This window comes from Colletotrichum karsti (genome assembly GCF_011947395.1).
Source record: "Colletotrichum karsti strain CkLH20 chromosome Unknown Scaffold54, whole genome shotgun sequence".
In the NCBI taxonomy this organism is placed as follows: domain Eukaryota; kingdom Fungi; phylum Ascomycota; class Sordariomycetes; order Glomerellales; family Glomerellaceae; genus Colletotrichum; species Colletotrichum karsti.
In genome coordinates, this window is record NW_024065954.1 from 118,036 (window position 1) to 136,530 (window position 18,495).

Here is an 18,495-nt window from a genome sequence, read left to right on the forward strand (position 1 = left end):
TACTTACTTTTGCATCTGTCGAGCTCCTCCACATATCGTGAAGTACTTGTAATCCGTTCTCGCCCTTCCGGAACGTCATGACTCTCCCGTTCTTGATCTCCTCTCCTTAAGTATAGCTGCCCTCCGGCGCCAATCTCCTTGTTCGTAAATCGCAATCTTTGGCAACATCACGTCGGATTTCGACATTCTGCTTGGGCATTGTCAGAGCTCCTGCGAGCTTTCGTACTTCTCTTGCGACATCATCAACCTTCAGGCTCCTACCGTTGGCTAGACGCCCTTGATGAAGTCAACGCTTCAACAGCTTACCGCTTGGGTGGCACTGAGCCTCGTGCCTCTGGCTTTCGCCCACGGTGCCCAGGAAGACACCGGAGACGACATGAGTATCGCCATGGACATGTCCCACGGCGCCGCCTCAGCGGAACCGAAACCCGATGACAGCTATCCGCCCACCTACTTTGCGCTCGCCGATCATGCGGGTGTCATGTACGCGCACATCGGAGCCATGGTGCTCGCCTGGGTCTTCGTCCTACCTGTCGGTAAGTCTGCCAGGTAATCGCCCAGGGCGCTGCGCCAACTAACGACACGCTCCAGCTGTCATGCTCTCCGTAGCTCGCTCGAGGTATACACTTGCGCTCCAATTTGCCTTCCTCGCCGTGAACGCGCTCGGCGTCGTGTTAGGAACTGTTTACAACGCCAGCACGCCCGATCTGTACCCGAATAATGCCCATCATAAGCTCGGTTGGCTCGTCACATGGGTCGTGTCGGCGCAGGTCCTAATCGGCTTGTTGGGAAGAGTTGCGGGCTCTTTCAAGGGCGAGAACGAGGATCGCAACAACAACAACGAGTACCAATCTTTCATCCCCGTCTCTGCAGCTGCCATGGCTGAACACCACCGCATCAATGAGTCGCGCTTTGCTCATGAGTACCGCCTCTCCAATGACAGCGGACAAGGCACCGAGCCCTGTACTGAGTCTCTCGGTCGCCATTCTCGTTCCTCCTCGTCCAACGAGGCCTCGCCACGCATTTCCGACGCCCATCGAAAGGAGTATACCGAGGATGAAGAGGATCTGGAAGACGGACGACCAATGCCTATGCCGAGAACCGGCAATGGCATCAAGGCATACTCAATTCTCGCTACCATGACCGGAAAGATCTCATCTCGTGTCTGGAAAGTTCTCCTGTTCGTGTACAACTTCGTAGACAGGATCAGCCTACCTCTGGGTTCCATCACGCTTAGCTTAGGTATCGTGACATACGGGCGATTCTTCGTAAGCGACCGACATACTGTACGCTGCAGACTCCCGGTAAATTTGCTGACTAGTCACAGGAGGGTAACGAGATCTTCAATGGCCTCGCGCATTGGATTAAGGGTGGAATCTTTTTCTGGCTTGGTTTATTGACCCTCGGCCGATGGGCCGGCAGTTTCGGAGAGCACGGATGGGTAAGTTGCCACGGATGGGAACACGGCGGTCCCGCCCCCGCCGTTGTGGAGACACACGGGTCCGATTCGCTGACTTTGGCTTCCCGACAGGCCTGGAACGTCCGGCCGAAGCGAACCGGCGGCAAGTGGCGGCCCTCCGCGGAGTTTGTCGAAAGCGCCCTCATCTTCGTCTACGGCTCGACCAACATTTTTCTCGAGCATCTTGGAAACTGGGGCGGAAAGTACAGCGCCCAGGACCTCGAGCATATTTCCATTACCGTTCTCTTCATCGGTGGTGGACTGGTAAGCAGCTCCGTCCGCGCGCCTGGTCTCGATCGCAAACTGAAGAGGGCAACAGCTTGGCATGCTCATCGAATCAAGCCGTATTCGCGATCTCTTACACACCTCTGTCATCGATTCCGCCGCGGAGGCCTTCGAGCGAACCTACGATGATGAGGAGCGCGAGATTCTCCAACCCCCGAAACAATACGAGTTCTCCGTCAACCCCATCCCGGCACTCGTCATTCTCCTTCTAGGAATCATGATGAGCTCACACACGCAACATTCGATGATTTCTAGCATGGTGCACAAGCAATGGGGCAACCTCCTAACTGGCGCCTCATTCGCTCGCGGCTTCACGTATGTGATCATGTACCTGAAGCCTCCCAAGTCGGTCCTCCCTTCTCGGCCCCCCACCGAGCTTCTGGCGGCTTTCGGGTTGATCTCTGGTGGCATCATCTTCATGGCTAGTGTAAGTCGCCCTATTTTGTTACTCGCTGGGAAACATGCCGCTCACATTGCTCAGGCCGGCGATACTGTCGATGGCATGATTCATTACGGTTTGGACGCCATGTTCATGTACACCGTAACCATGGGTCTCGTGGGCGTTTTGATGGCCTGGGAGATCATCGTCCTCGCCATCAAAGGCTGGGCGGTGCGCAAGGAGGCCGCGCGGCAGAATAACAGACTTGCGTCATTGACATAATGTGGAAGCCAGCCGGGGCTCGGGTATGGTCATGACATGGATTGCGTAGCATCACAACAGCGCAATCATGGGGAAAGGGGTGTGATGGACGACGGCAATAAGTGCTGGTGCATGCAGAGGCGTCGCTTTGATTTGACTTTTGATATCCAGAGATACCCTTATGACTAACTGGTCGACCGATGAAGAGGGTCGTTTTGATGAGAACAAGACTAGTAGAATAATCGCTTACTATAGAAGCCTTCGCCACACTTTTGGGCCGTCGCAATTGTCGCTAGCACGTGCTCTGCTGCTTGTCACTTTTGCTCTGCCTTGCCTCCATAGCAACCTCGGCGTGCTCTCCACTCTTTCCAAGCCTCTTGGACGGTCTCCATTGAATCTGGTGACATGCTTGTCCTCTTTCATCAGCGTAATGCGATTCGGTCGTCTGCTGTCACGCAGGCTGGAATGCCACAGCCTTCGAGTCTTTGGCCAGATGATTCTGCATTTGCGCCCATATCCTACCTGGCCAAGGAGACAGGACCAGAAACAGATTCCCGGAAAAATGAAGTCCAGCCGCTTCATGAGACTTTTCACCGTCGGACCTGCCGCCCAACTTGCCTCGGGGGAAAGAGACGTCACAAAGCCTCCGTCGCTCTTCAACCGGATGACTTCTTCCTCTTGCTCTTCTCCTTTTTCTCCTTTTTGCTGTTCCTGTTCTCATTCTCTGCTTGCGGCTCATCCATCGCGACGTCCTGGTCCTCTTCCTTCGCGGCGGCAAGGGCGGCAGGCGCAACAGCACGCGCGACGCGAGCCTGGTCCGCAGTCGAGTACAGCGCGGTGCCTTGCTGCAGGGCGTGGATGAGAAAGGGCAGCGACTCGGCCTTGAAGTCGTCAGCCTCGCGAACCTTGTCGAGGTCCTCGGCGAACTCCTGGGTTGTTCGCTGAAGGTAGAAGGCGGTGAATTCTTGAGAGGTTGCGGGTTGAGCCATGACGACTTTTGTGCATGGAGCTGTGATTTTCCGTTCGACTGATATCGTGAGTCCTGAGTGACGGGTTTGATTTGGCTTGCAAGCTGATGTTGTTTGTAGAAATAGAGGTGTGTTTAGATGGAATCTTGGAAATAAAATATTTGACGTACAGTGGTTTTGGTACAGTGCCGGATCATGGTTTGCACTGGTGTCAGAGAAGGTTCAACTAAACGTTATCAGCGTTGAGCCAAATTGATCCGTTGTTAGTGCCTATTGCATGCGATTTCTTCGAGTTTTGGAGATTGTCTTGTTATATTAAAAGAAAAAGGTATTGACGGCAAAACAAGGTAGGGCAACTCTTGGAACATTGTGGTCAGGTCTGTATACGATGTGTCCGCTGACCATTAGCATCCACATCCGATATGGTGTAGTGGCCAACATGATGCCCTCTCAAGACCGTGAGAGATTAGGCATAGCCCCGAGTTCGATTCTCGGTTTCGGAAGTTTTTGTGATGTTTTTTTTTTGGTCTTGCTCTACCTAGCTAGGTATTATTGCGTGCTGAGACTTACGGGTTTTGAAAGAGGCGTAGCTTAGGTACTTAGGTGGCTGTGTCGCACAGGTCCTACCCGACATTTTCTTCTAGATGCGCTGGAGCAAAATTGCTTTCACGTGAGGTGACGACAGACAGGTGAACTCCAAGCAGTAGACCGCTTAACTGAACACCGATCGATTCATCTACAGTCTAATTGTGCGGCAGCATACAATGTAAACGAAAGAACATGCTCAGACCAGTATGCTCTTCCTATGGTCGTTGAACTACTAAGCAGTAAAGTGAACGAACTACATATATTACATTGCTACAACCCCATTTCGTCCCAAGAACCAACCGTCTTGATGCTTATTTGTGCACCATGATCGGCTCTTGTCGACAATTTCTAGCCACACACGCATTCAGGTTTATTAGTTACTTACCCAAGACGCTCTGTGGGTTCTCTGGGGCAATCCTATGCAATATGAGACTGGCTCATGCTTATTGCCTTGGGCTAGAGTCCCCAGGAACCGGACTGAATAAACGGCAATAATGGAACGCCGAAGTCTACAATACTCCCTCGCATCACCTGCTGAACTCCAGAAACCGCTGATCCCCGTCATCCAGTCCCGGGTCCCACTAAACGCGGCCCCGGATTCCCAAAGCGGCATTCGACTGCCGCGCGGGGAATCTGACCCAACCCCTCAATAACGACGCCAACATGTTACTTCCAAACTCGCGTCTACTTCCTTCATCTTCCAAGAAGCCCGCTGTTGGATGCATTGTCCCTGAGCAAAGAAAACAAGGCAGCCATACCTTGTGCATCATTGCCATCATCATCAGATGCCTCCTTCGGTGACGCCTCGGCAGGTTACAACACGAGCCGCCCACCCACACTTATACAGGCACACAACCGCCTCCCGCAACTGCGACTGATCCGCTCCGGTGCTTCCCCCGATGCAGGAACTCGTCCTTGGCCACACATCCTCCGACCGTAACCCCTTACTACTCCCGAGGGTGTATCGTTCCCCCGCAAACCCCGGATTTCGAGCCCCAAACGGCGGGGAATCCTGACCACACCTCCACGTGCGGTTTCCCAGCAGGGCAAATCCCCTCCCGTGTCGGCGAGGCCCCTGAGTGATATGGGCATCGTCTGCAGTCGTGGCCAATCCCTCCCGCAAACGTAAATGCGTGTCGCAAGGGGGATGAGTGGCTGATGATGAGGCGCTCGAGGTGATCGATCCTACCTTCCCCGCAACTGTCGGTTATGTCGCATCGGTCAACGTGCTCGGCGTCAAAGTCGTTCTCGTGGTCGACCAAACGTTCTGCTCAGCAAGGACGTTGCTGTGATGTAAATGTGTTCTTCTCGCTGAGGTGTCGGAAATGCTTTAATAGGTCTAGCTCGCACAAACTTTGCCGGTTCTAATGTTCATCCCGTCCAGTCTTTTCTCGTCGATGCTCGTGTTTGATGTTGCCGATGTGCCACCATGCTGTGAGGTAGTGCCTTGAATCTATAATTGAAGATCATCGACTCACTCTTCAGTCTGGAGGGACCTTTACTGAACTAACCTATCCTTTGAAATCCACCATACCGCCGCAAAAGCCTGCTCTGCCGCAAGCTCGCGATTCTCCATCCGGCAATGTCACCGACATTAGAGAGTGTCCCTGGAACGTCACACTCGGTTGCAGTCGCTTCAGTCCGCGATGACCGCCTTGGCGACCTTCTCATCTCCTCAACCCCGCCTTGTTGTCCCCGTCGGCTTCATGTGAAAGATTGTTGACGTTACTCACAGCAAGCGCCCACTGCCTGGGCAATTAGGGGGATGAGTTGGCGAGGCGAAGGCAAGCCGACTCCTCGAAGGGCATGACTCTTCAGTACGTCGATAAAGTAGAAAGAAAGAATCCGAAGCACAGCGACGGCCGTAGGGAACGCCTATATAAAGCCCCGAAGACCCGCCCCGGAATGTCGTGATCAGACACTTTGATTGCACAACATCTCGCATCCAAGAACCAACCAAGACACTCTTAACGTCGATCAGACACCCGTTACCGCCAATATGCAGTTCAAGACCCTCGCCATCACTCTCTTCGCCAGTCTCGTTGCCGCTCAGGACATTTCCGAGCTTCCTGACTGCGCTGTAAGACAAGCACACTAGTTCGTCAATGCTGGTTTCGTCTGCTAATGCGAGCTTCGGCTTACAGGAGCCTTGTTTTGTTGACAATTTCCCCATTTCCGGCTGCGCCTCCCAGACCGACTTCGCCTGCATTTGCGCGTAAGTGATGCTCTTCGAACGAGTGACAATTTCAGACAAGTGCCGACCTTCATATTTCTAGTTCTTCTGCCTACAACCAGGCTGTCACCGCCTGTGTCCTCGGCGCCTGCGGTAGTGCCGATGTGTAAGTAACCCTATGGCCAAGGGAAGAAATCAAACATGGCTAACACCCTCTGAACAGCCTCGCTGCCCTCAACTGGGCCACTGAGACCTGCAACTCTGTCGGAGTTCCTATCGAGATCTAATATGATCTGTCGATGAAAGACATGTGGGTGACGTCTGTAGGAGGTTGAAGGCTTGGGCATGTCCATTGCGTGTGTATAAGTCGCCGGACGAAGAAAGTACGCTTACGTAGCTCAATCAAGAAAACCGATGCCGGAAGTTCCTGCGTCGATGATGGCAAGCCTCTGTACTACCATTTGTATTATACTCTCATGAAACGAAGATTGATCGTAGTGCTCGTCATCTCCGATAATCAAAAAGACAATTCCAAGTGGCTCAGTCAACCGAGACAGTAGAACAATCACCAAAGGAGCGAGTAGACGATGGACAATAATAGAACAAGCCGAGACTTGGCTCTTCCCCTCTGTGACGACCGATAGAAGAGCAGCTGAGAGCCAAGCACATAATCATCATCGCCATGATGTAAACCAATTATCGACGTGGAAGTCGTTTGTATTGAACAATTCAGCCAGAAGTTCCCCTACAAAGGATGGGCATTGATGCGCATGCAAAAATAAGGAAGCCCGGTCGACATGTAATTTGGGATGTTCGTTCTAATCACGATTGGGATTGCAGTTACTATTGACTCCGAGAGGATCGAGGCCCTTTCTTGTGCCGGTCCTATTTTGACGCTTTTAGAGGGGTCGAATGCGATTCGGAAGCCGAGGCTCGACGATTGTTCTCAGTGCCATCAGCTTGCACATCGGGCTGTTGTGGCTTTGACTACCCCGATCGTGCTCATTCTGGTCTTGACGAATCGCCGCCAGCTACCCGTGAGCAGAGCACTATGGGTCATCCCACATTTCATGGCTGGATGGTGAACCACGTGTAGATCGAATGTCGCGGACAGGATCCATCGTTACTCGTTCTAATTGGGTCAATCGCAAGTGCTAATTGTCTAAAATAAAATATAAGCTTCCGATATATTGCTCCTGCGAAGAGACCTCTTCAGCGAGACCCAGAAACGCCATTGACAAAACCCCACTAACAGCATTTTCATCGCCGTCTTAAGCTCAAGTTACGCTCAACTCCTCTCACCGGCGCAGGTCGAGGCTTGCCCTTGACGAGTCGAGACTCGGCCGAATGGAACTGCTTGAGCTTCTGCGGCGTCGCGCCCGCTGCTCCCCCGGATCCGAGGGCCGCAGACCGGACGACCTTGCAAACAAGTTCAAGATGTCCGTCAGGGAAATGACGCCCGTAAGGCGTCCTGAAAGGTGTGTGCCGGGCATCGCCGCGGCGGGCACGACGTTGTGCACTTGCGGAGGGAGGGGCGACTGCGGCGCGGAGCCTGAGCCAGGGACCAAGACCGTCGTCGTCTTGGTCGGACCCAACAAAGGAGTCGCGGGTGCCGATGGAGATGGTGACGCCGACTCAACCACCCACATGCGGTGGGATTGCGTCGCGACGAGCTTCGCAACCGTATGCGCCAGTGTCGAGTAGGGGTTGACGTAAAAGACCGGGAAAGAATCACGGCCGTGTTCGACGCCGCGTTCACTCAGAATAACAGAAATGAAGTGCATACAGGAAGACTTCAGAAGAGGGGCGTCGGCGGCGTTCGTAAGATGCTTCACATCAACGCTGGAAATGTTGCCTACGACGTTCCGGCCGTTATCGACGACAGCGACGCTTGTGAGGCCCTCGGCATTCATCAAAGCCAGAGCGTCCCCTAGTGGGCTATCGGAGCTATTGCGCGTCAGCTGTGGTTATAGGTAGTGGGGCATAGGTGCTCTCACTTGACGGATACAATGTGCTGGGTGCCGATGCCGAGATCTCGCAGGATGACGGGGTATAGTTTGTCAATGGCAGGGAAATTGATGCCTTCGTTCCAGAAGAACTCAACCAGCTTGAGCTGACTGAGGATACCGATGACATCGCCAGCGGGGCTGGTCACAAGAACTTGGTGGATGCCGCTTCCAAAAACTTCGATGGCTTTGTCCAGCGTCTCGTCGAAGGGCAAGGTGATAAGTGACTCTTTTCTGAAGAGGGGCTGGATATCGCGCAGAGCTATGCTGGTCCCCTCTCGGGCCTTGGCCGCGATGTTATCGTAGACGGCAACCTGCTCCTCGTCGGGTTTCGCCAGTCCAACGACTATTAAAAGATACGTGTTGAGGTCGTTGTAATCGAATGTGGAAACGGCGGTTTGGGACGAAGCCTCTTCTCGAATGAGGACGATGTTGGAGGGGCTGTGCTTGACAAGCATCTGTCGAGGTATCAGCAAGAAGCCGCTTGGAAGTAGTGGAGAGGGTGACAGACCATGGAGGCATCTTCGACGCTGGAGTCCAAGTCCACCCACTTGACATCATCTTGAGTGACGAGTTCGTTGACGGAGATGTCGCGCCAGTCGCGACCGGCGAATCGTGGGTTTGAGTGCTTGTTGGCGGCAGGCGGATGGTTGAGGAGCTCTTGAACGGCGGCTTGTGTGAAGGACGGGTGACGCTGAGCGCGAGGGGAGCCTGGCGCGTTTCTCAGATTCTCGGCGAAGCTCTGGCGGTGGGAATGCGAGGCCTTGTGCAAGCTCGTCTGGGAGGGGGTTCGTTGCGGGACAGCGGGAGGTGAGGTTGCAATCGAAGCGAGACCTTCGTCCTTGTGCGGACCGGTTGCCGCTGTTCCGTCCATTGCTGTACTGCAAAGGCACGGTTTAAGGTGCGGTCGGTATCGTGGTAAATTCCCGTTGTTCTGACGAGTTACTGGAAAGCTCCCAGAAGCGGCGAACTTGGAATACGCTGTCTACACGTAAGGTGGATGGGGCAAGCTTTGGATGTCGGATGGAGAGTGGCTGGTGCTTCTCCAATTCGGATGACTGTGATGGTAATTAGGACGGGAAGGGTAGGACGGGAAGTTGCAGCTTGAGTGGGCGGGTGGTGGAAGCGGTGGTGGCTGAGGGGACTATCAGGTAGGTCCACGGGTGGTGAGGTAAGGTAGGTTGGCGAAGGTGCCGAGAGTCAATGGAACGTGGTCGATGGTACCGTCGGCTGATTGCGACCGAGATGCACCGCTGCCAAGACTACCTTACCGTACCTAGGTCGGTTCTTGGAGCTGGTGGTGCACCGCCTGACGTACCTAGACGTAGAGCTGGATCGCCACAGAGTGGCAAAGGCAACCTATTGCGATGGAGACACCAGTTGGGGAATTGGAAATGCGATATGAAATTGCCAAAGCACTGTCACGATTGGGACGGAACTATAACTCGAGGAACAGACAAAGATAGAGAGCTTGACGATTTGCTGACTGATGGAACATAGATAGAAAGCAGAGGGGCACAATCGTGGGGTAGGTAGGATTGGACGAGACGGGAGGGCGAGTCACAGTAGTGTCGATGACTTGAGGATCACCCAACAGTCCATCTCCATTGACCCGTGAAGACAAATGCAGGCCTCACCAGTATGAGGTTACCAAAAAGTACTCAAGGTGAGCTACCTACCTACTTTACTAACCCGACCTGGGCACCCTTCATACTATGTAAAGCGCTCCGTTGCCCTGCGAGCGTAGGAGGAGTATCAGCAACATCGCGGTGACTCGCAGCATCGCTTCACCGCGGCGGAGCGACTGCACCGGGCCAGTAGGAGCGCTGATGTCCAGGCCACGGGATGGCACGTCAGAGTGCCTGTGAGGGGAGGATGACGATGGCAGCTTCCACGGTTGAGGTGCGGACGCTGGAATAAGTGCGCGTGTACAGATACGGGACAGATGGATGCAATGTTACCCCTTTTTACCCATATGCCCGTTTTCCTACCTACCCGCCTCGACCCCACTCATGTCACTGCAGGTATGCGTGTTATTGCATATAGCCAGGATCAGACAGGAGTGCATACATATGCAACGGCTGGGCTCACATGTCTTTGGCAGCGCCAGCAAAAGCAACCTGGATGCACCGATGAAGAATTGTCTGCCGTTGTCATCCTAAGGTAAGGTAGGTAGCCCCGCCTACCTAGGTGGGTAATTGATTACCTTAGCAGCGCTAAAGCATTTTCAAGTATAAGGCCTCGACGACTGGCCCAGAGACGTTTAAACGGGCTCAGTCACCAATCTCGGTTTTAAGGGGACATTTTCCTGCAGTGCAAAGATGACTTATCGAGAGGATTCTTCTCAAATCCCAGACTTTCCGTGCTTCGTATGCTTCCGAATTGTCGTGACATCGTTTCCCTCTGCCAGTCGGGCTGTCTCTAATCAACTGGGATATCAAGACCATGCCTCGAAAACACGTCAAAGCTTATGGTCAGACAGGGAGCAGGACAGAGAAACATGAGAGAACAAAAGACAGACTGGACAGGAATTGGGTTTGGGCGGCTTATGCCAATGCCGCCACTGTCCCGGGCCAGGAGCTTGGGCGGAGGCGTAAAGGAGCACTGGACTTCTGAGGGATCTCCTGGCATGGTATCGGTTTCCACGGAATAAAGCATTGAGATGCTCGCATGGCAAAACCTGCCACTGATTCCTTTTCCTTTGTCGGCTATTTTTCTGGTTCTTTCTCTTGATTCGTTTGTGGTGCTGGTGCTGTTTTGTATGAGGTCAAAATACCTCTGCTCAGCGCTATTGTTCATAGGCATAATGATGAGGTGTCTGTTGGTCTTTGGAGGGATGGCTTGGTCTTTGGCAGGTGGCTACGGGGCCACGCTTGTCATAATGTTTGGCATGTCGTGGCATGCCTGTGGTGGTTGATGATAATATCATATGAAAACAAAGAGCGTATCACAAGGCCAGGCAGGAGCCAGCAGAAGTCAACATGCCGCATTTGATTTGATTCGGGTTGCCGGCCGCCTGGTTCGGGCGTTGAATACAGCAAACCAAAGTCGCGCGCCTGCATGTCCGCTACCACCTAAATACCTTCCTTACTTGCTTATCTAATTTCGGCACCTAGGTACCTAAGGTAGGTACCTAAGGCAGCAAACATCCGTGCTGTTGTGGAGCGTGTCCGTAACCTTTAGTACCTGGGTGTCGCGACAGCCAATCAAAAGCCCAAAGTACTAACATTTTCAAACGACGGGTCTAGAGGTACCACTGCGGGCAGTACAGAGTACCTACCTACCTAGCGACGCAAGCTGCCTGAGAGGCCCATCCTCGTCAGGTTTCCACGGCTGAGTGCTGTCGTGGTCGTGGTGAGTGTGTGCGGCCGGAGCCCACCTGGCAAAGAGCCCCGCCAAAAACCTTCCAAAATTATTGACATTTTTTGATTTCCCCTCCACGACCAAAAGAAAGACCCCCCCAGTCAAGTCCCTTCACCATCATATCGTGGGCTTGCTGCCTCACTTTCTCTCGACAAGTTTCTTTGTTTATTTCCCCCTCTACCCCCTTCCCTCTGCCGCATCTCTACGCAGCATACCATGCTCATCACGAATAGTCGCTTCACCAACTAGTTGACTTCACTTATCCGCCTTCATTGTCCTCCTAATCCGCCTTTAAACGCGCGCTTCGCTTACAGCAGACGAGGGACAGAAGAAAACCCAACAGAGGTCCAACGCCCGGCTACCGAAAAGAGTAAAAAAGTACCCCTCAGAACCAAAACACGCCGGTTCCTATCCGCCTCCCCACGTCACGTTTTCTTGCGGACCGACACATCTCCCACCGCCCCGACTGTCTTGGTCTGGTCTAGGGGGCAGGTTTTCGCAGCCTCGAAAAAAAAAAGAGAAGTCCTTCGTCGAGATAACACGCACAACTTTTGTCGGTCGCAACCATGTCTATGCTGCCGCCAGACGTCCACGCGGAGCTGTCCCAGCTTCTGCAAGCTCTCCAAAGCCCGGAAAACAATGTTCGCACACAAGCCGAGGACCATCTTCAGAACAACTGGACCGCCAGCCGCCCTGAGGTTCTGTTGATGGGTTTGGCCGAGCAAATCCAAATCGGTGCTGATGCTTCGGTATGTTTCTTCCTTGCTCTGGTCTCGCGTTTCTTTCCCGTCTCCTTCTATCCCTCCCTGCCCCTCTTCTGCCCCTCGCGACGCGACCTTCTGCCGACATCTGGCTAACCGCGCCGCCTTTCCAGACACGTTCTTTCGCCGCCGTCATTTTCAGACGAATCGCTTCCAAGAGCCGCAAGAATGACCGCGGCGAACTCGTCGACATGTTCCTGTCTTTGTCCAAGGAGCAGGCCGCCGTCATCAGACAGAAACTTCTCGAGAGTCTGGGAGGAGATTTCCAACGTGCCGTACGAAATAAAATCAGCGATGCCGTCGCTGAGGTAGCGAGGCAATACACCGAGACCAGTACGTCGTCAATACCCGCGTTCCGTGTCCCAGGATGCCCCGCAGAAATCCCAAACCCGAGCACGAACTCGCGCCTAACATTATGGTAGATGAGCAGTGGCCAGAGCTTCTGACCGGTCTCTTCCAACTCAGCATCGCACCTGACGCCGAGAAGCGCGAGACTGCCTTCCGCGTCTTCGCGACCACCCCTGGTGTCATTGAGAAGCAACATGAGGACACCGTGATCCAGGCCTTTCAGAAGGGCTTCAGGGACGATTCCGTTCAGGTATGTCGCTCCTCAACCACCTCGGCGCTCGACATGAACTAACGTGCGGCAAGGTGCGCCTGGCTGCCATGGATGCTTTCGCTGCCTTTTTCAGAAACCTGGGAAAGAAGGCCCAACCCAAGTTCTACCCTCTCATCCCCGATGTCCTGAACATCCTTCCCCCGATCAAGGATAGCCACGACTCCGAGGACCTTAGCGGCGCCTTGGTTGCCCTTATCGACATGGCCGAGACTGCGCCCAAGATGTTCAAGCCTCTTTTCCATAACTTGGTCCAATTCGCCATCTCCGTTATCCAGGACAAGGAGCTCGACAACCTCTGCCGCCAGAACGCCCTCGAATTGATGGCCACCTTTGCCGACTACGCCCCGTCACTGTGCCGCAAGGATCCCACTTACACCAACGACATGATCACCCAGTGTCTTAGTTTGATGACTGACCTTGGCGAGGACGATGACGATGCCGCCGAATGGCTGGCTTCGGACGATGTGAGCTCTTGTTTCCCCCAAGACGAGTTCTTGCTAACGGAATACAGCTTGACCAGGAGGAGAGCGACCAAAACCACGTTGCTGGAGAGCAATGCATGGACCGATTGGCTAACAAGCTCGGTGGCCAGACCATCCTCGCCCCGACCTTCAACTGGCTTCCTCGCATGATGACCTCCATGGCTTGGAGAGACAGACATGCCGCGCTCATGGCGATTTCTGCGATTTCTGAAGGCTGCAGGGAGCTCATGATTGGCGAGCTCAGCCAGGTCCTTGACCTTGTCGTTCCCGCCTTGAAGGACCCTCACCCTCGTGTACGCTGGGCTGGTTGCAACGCGCTTGGTCAGATGAGCACCGACTTCGCGCCGAAGATGCAGACCGACTACTATGACCGAGTTCTCAAGGCTATCATCCCCGTTCTCGACTCCCCCGAGGCCCGCGTCAAGTCCCACGCCGCCGCCGCTTTGGTCAACTTCTGCGAGGAGGCCGAGAAGTCCATCCTGGAGCCCTATTTGGACGAACTGCTCTCTCACCTCTTCCAGCTGCTGCAGAACGAGAAGCGCTATGTTCAGGAGCAGGCTCTGTCCACTATCGCGACTATTGCGGACGCCGCTGAGGCCGCCTTCTCCAAATACTACGACACCCTCATGCCACTGTTGGTCAATGTCCTACAGAGAGAGAATGAGAAGGAGTTCCGTCTTCTTCGCGCCAAGGCTATGGAGTGCGCCACTCTGATTGCTTTGGCCGTTGGCAAAGACAGACTCGGTCAGGACGCGATGACGCTGGTTCAGTTGCTCGCCAACATTCAGCAGAACATCACGGACCCCGACGACCCTCAAGCACAGTATCTCATGCACTGCTGGGGCCGCATGTGCAGAGTCCTTGGCCAGGAGTTCCTTCCTTTCCTGCCCAACGTGATGCCCCCTCTTTTGGAGCTGGCCAGTGCCAAGGCCGATATCCAGCTCTTGGATGACGATGAACAGGTCGAACAAATGCAGCAAGAAGAGGGATGGGAGCTTGTTCCCCTCAAGGGTAAAATGATTGGGATCAGAACTAGCACCATGGAGGATAAGAACATGGCCATCGAGCTCCTGGTCGTCTACGCACAGGTCCTGGAGGGCAGCTTTGCCCCCTACGTTGCGGAGATCATGGAGAAGATCGCCCTCCCAGGCTTGGCCTTCTTCTTCCACGACCCTGTCAGGTTCATTTCCGCCAAGTTGGTGCCCCAACTTCTGAGCTCTTACAAGAAGACATACGGAAGCCCGTCCAACGAGCTCAGCGGACTTTGGGCCGCTACTGTCGATAAGCTTCTCGAGGTCTTGACTGCCGAGCCCGCCATTGATACCTTGGCCGAAATGTACCAGTGCTTCTACGAGTCTGTCGAGGTGGTCGGCAAGGCATGTCTCTCGCCCGAGCATCTTTCTCGTTTCATCGACTCGGTTCATTCCGCCATTGAGGACTACAAGGACCGTGTCGCCCAGCGTGCGGAGGACAAGGAGGGCGTGAACCCAGAAGACGCAGAAGATGAGGCCGAGGAAGTCCTACTGGCTATTGAGGATGACCAGACGCTCCTATCGGACATGAACAAGGCGTTTCACGCCATTTTCAAGCACCACGGCTCTGCCTTCCTGCCGGCCTGGGAGCGTCTCATCAGCACGTACGAGGGTTTCCTCAAATCTGACGATCCGACTCAACGCCAGTGGGGTCTCTGCATCATGGATGATGTCTTGGAGTACTGCGGAAGTGAAAGCCAGCGGTACGCCAACTATATCACGCAGCCGCTCATTGACGGCTGCAGAGATGCATCACCAGCCATTCGCCAAGCTGCTGCATACGGTATTGGCGTAGCTGCTCACCGTGGCGGTGCCCCTTGGGCTCAGTTCCTCGGTGGCGCGATGCCCTTCCTTTTCCAGGTTACTCAAGTCCCCGAGGCACGCAGCGAAGATAATGTTTATGCCACGGAGAACGCGTGTGCTGCCATTGCGAAAATTCTTCACTACAACGCTAGCTCAGTCCAGGATCCCAACGGCATCGTGGCGCAGTGGATAGAGACCTTGCCTGTGACCAACGACGAGGAGGCCGCGCCGTACGCTTATGCCTATTTGGCTGAGCTGATTGACCAGTGAGTGACCCGCAAGTACGAAAGAAAACTGACAATAGCTAACCGCTGTAACCAGGCAACATCCTGCGGTTGTGGGCCAAGCCGGCAAAGTCTTCGTTTTTACTGCGCAAGCTTTGGAGGCAGATACACTCCAGGGACAAACAGCCAGTCGCGTGGTGGCTGCTATCAAGACTCTTCTCTCTGCGGCAGGCGTGGACGCCGCGCCTTTGCTGCAGCAATTCTCTCCTGAGGCTCAGCGCACAATCACGGCATACTTCTCTTAGGTCCCGAAGCATAGCCAGGTTGCAAGCGCCTTGATTGCTTTCGGGGCCACTGGAAGGGGAACGGAACGGAGACTGGCGTTAGATGGAAGAAGATGAGATGATACCACAGGGGTGAAGAAGAAGCCAGCGCTGTGAGCGCTGTGGACGCGATGAAGGTTGAATACTTTGAAGCCTCAAACCAAGAAAAAAAGAAAAAGTTAACGTGGACTACCTCAGAAAGGCGGCGCAAGGTGGGTTACGCTCTCGAGCGCCCAGGAGGGCTGATCCAGGCCGTCCTTTCGTTTGCTTGCAGCCGTCCTTCGGTGGCGCACCATGATGTCGATACGATGATATAAAGGAGACGAGAAGTTTTGCAGATAGAAATTTACAGCAGACATGACAAACATGCCCCGAACGCGTAGTATGGATGCCTTGGCGGGGGACTTCATGGTGGTACTCACGGAATGACACCCCCACCCGGAGAACGGAGCCGTAGCTTCGGATCCGTGATTGAAAACGTTAGCTTTTGGTGAGCGATGAGGCTGCCATGCCAGCTCCGGAAAGGGATTCGAAGTCAACTGCTGCATTCTGGCCCAACGTTGACACACGGCAATGAGGGACGGTTCATCGAGCTCGCGACTGGCTGGGACGCCTCAATTCTGGTCAGCCGCCCCATGCTGCCTGCTGTCGACGATGGTTACCCATTCACAACAGCGTAAGCAAGGCCGCGTGGCCAGGAGCCACAGACCAAATCTGTTCCTGGCAGTTCAAAAAGCCATGAATCTTTAAGTCAAGACTGCTTGCCGTCTCTCTTTGCCCAGCGGCCCAGTAGTCTATTTTTGATATTCGAGGCTGTGTAGGGGAAGCCAACTCTTGTTGATGCTTGATCCGTAACAACGAGTAAGATTTTGTCGGTGGGGTTCCCGACGGGGGATTGGGGCTTGCCAATGCGATGCGACCTTGCGTCGATTTGGTGTAACGGTGGCTCGGGCTCGATCAGTGTCACTGGTTGCACGAGAGACAACACCGAACTCTTGGACCATTCCATCGCGATGGTCGGCCGCTGACTGGGAGATTCCTCGCCCTTCGAGGCCTCTCCTCTTCGCTGTCGCCATGTCTGTCTTGTGGAGAACAAGATGCCTGTGAAGAGAATGGGCATGCATGTAAAAGTCCTTTGCCCAGTCACGTCCTGTCGTCACTGGTCGGGTTTTCCGCGACTCTGGCTAACCTGATCCAAGATAGCTGGAAGCCGACACAACTCTTGCAAGATGTTTAGCTAAGGCCAGGCTTACAATTCGCTACAGGCGGTTTGAAAAGACGGCGGCCGTGAGATGCAGGGAGTTCAATCGTGAGGAGGCCGACTGCCACCCGTTGTTCCTTATTCGGAGAGAAACATAGCAACAGGTGGTTCACCGACTGCCATCTGCATACGTGCGTCTTGGAGATACAATTTGAGACGACAGACGGGGGTAAGGAATTAGCTTGGCAATTAGGCGCTACAAACTTGGACCATTCTTCTTCCGGGGTCCTCTGTGGCTCACCAAGTTGCGGGAGAAGACTGGCGCATGGAAAGGCGCGGGACCATTCACGGCCATCAGCAGTGATCTTTGTCTTGGTGGCGTAGAGGGGTGATAGAATCCGTCAGGTTTGGGTCTAATTACCTCGGTCTGCTAGTTGGGTCAAAATGGCAGCAGTGACAATGCAGAGGCCGCGAGTCAGGTTAGTCAGCGACCAGTTCCGCCGAGCGAGGACAGGCAACAGACAGATGAGATGGCGAGTCTGCGAGCCTCGGGGATGGGCGAGAAGATTGCTGTATGAAAACGTATCTAGATCAGGCGGCGGATGGATAAAGTAGGTCTGATTGGAGGAGGGAAACTGCTATTGCCAATCGGCTTGGTTATATACGTCGTCTGCCTTATTACTGCGTACCTATCTTGACGCCAGCAGACGGCGATGCGCAAGCTGGATACAACCTGTATATGAGGCGAGCGGAGCAGAGAGTTGGGATGGTGCATACCTACTGCGTAGTAATACCCTAACGACGGTTCTGGGTGCTGGCTGTCTGTCTGGTCAAGGCCTCGGAGGTTTTTTCCCGGCGGCCGCACAGTGCTGTCCATGTCCAGTCTTGGTGTGCCCTTGTCTGATCTGTTCTTTTTTGGCGTGGTGTGGTTTGACCGGTCTGAAGATTGGGAGAAATGACGAAATCGATCTTGATGGCGCGACAAAGCCTATTTTCTCGCCGTGCGGTCGTATTAGCTAAGCTGGGTCTCAAGTCTGAAAAGCACCCACGCACATAGCATCCCGGCGGTAGGAAGAGAAGATGGAAGGACAGACGAGCAGGTTACGGTTGAGGTATCCATCCGTAGTTGCAAGTCGCAGATGGAAAGGATCCCTGAGGCATTTCGGTACTTGGTAAAGATTTTTGAGTTGGCGACTAGTCCATGAACCACCTTAGGTAGCCAAGGTTTTGTGCGTGTTTTGCTATGAATTGTCGAGGAGTCTTGGATGGATGGCTGCTGGGTTGGATGGTGTTGATGTTGGTCCACACGGACAGACTCATCACTTGTGAACCTGGACCTGGGCCGCAAGGAGGGACCCTCCCCGAAGCAGCCTGAGTTCAGGTGTGCATGATTAGGTAAGACAACCCGCCTGCTGGTGACGTTGGACAGACCGCGACCTGATACCGTGGAGTACTCCAGCTGCGTACACGGGCACAGGCACAGGCACAGCCAACACGACAAGATGCTCCAAGTACGCATACCACCTAAGGTAAGATACATCCATCTGGTGCCTGGCCTGAAGTCCGCC

General features: G+C 54.1%; 5 protein-coding genes across 5 annotated transcripts; 3 read left to right on the plus strand and 2 right to left on the minus strand.

Annotated features, from left to right (window-relative positions):
* Nucleotides 1–280: 280 nt before the first annotated feature.
* CkaCkLH20_12076 (uncharacterized protein) lies at nt 281–2,405 on the plus strand (the record flags this gene model as incomplete). The annotated part of the gene is made up of 6 exons (XM_038894790.1): nt 281–536; nt 592–1,268; nt 1,328–1,441; nt 1,532–1,723; nt 1,779–2,171; nt 2,226–2,405. 6 exons carry the CDS (start codon nt 281–283, stop codon nt 2,403–2,405), a joined length of 1,812 nt encoding a protein of 603 aa, XP_038739870.1.
* A 635-nt stretch (nt 2,406–3,040) lies between these two features.
* CkaCkLH20_12077 (uncharacterized protein) lies at nt 3,041–3,373 on the minus strand (the record flags this gene model as incomplete). The annotated part of the gene is made up of 1 exon (XM_038894791.1): nt 3,041–3,373. The coding sequence occupies one exon, from the start codon at nt 3,371–3,373 to the stop codon at nt 3,041–3,043; it is 333 nt and encodes a 110-aa protein (XP_038739871.1).
* A 2,566-nt stretch (nt 3,374–5,939) lies between these two features.
* On the plus strand, nt 5,940–6,400 carry CkaCkLH20_12078 (proline-rich antigen; the record flags this gene model as incomplete). The annotated part of the gene is made up of 4 exons (XM_038894792.1): nt 5,940–6,020; nt 6,085–6,155; nt 6,217–6,279; nt 6,337–6,400. The coding sequence occupies 4 exons, from the start codon at nt 5,940–5,942 to the stop codon at nt 6,398–6,400; spliced, it is 279 nt and encodes a 92-aa protein (XP_038739872.1).
* Nucleotides 6,401–7,411: 1,011 nt separating this feature from the next.
* On the minus strand, nt 7,412–8,993 carry CkaCkLH20_12079 (cbs domain containing protein; the record flags this gene model as incomplete). Its single annotated transcript, XM_038894793.1, has 3 exons — nt 7,412–8,060; nt 8,111–8,577; nt 8,631–8,993. 3 exons carry the CDS (start codon nt 8,991–8,993, stop codon nt 7,412–7,414), a joined length of 1,479 nt encoding a protein of 492 aa, XP_038739873.1.
* A 3,055-nt stretch (nt 8,994–12,048) lies between these two features.
* CkaCkLH20_12080 (importin beta-3) lies at nt 12,049–15,708 on the plus strand (the record flags this gene model as incomplete). Its single annotated transcript, XM_038894794.1, has 6 exons — nt 12,049–12,231; nt 12,357–12,576; nt 12,666–12,841; nt 12,895–13,326; nt 13,374–15,445; nt 15,501–15,708. 6 exons carry the CDS (start codon nt 12,049–12,051, stop codon nt 15,706–15,708), a joined length of 3,291 nt encoding a protein of 1,096 aa, XP_038739874.1.
* Nucleotides 15,709–18,495: the final 2,787 nt, after the last annotated feature.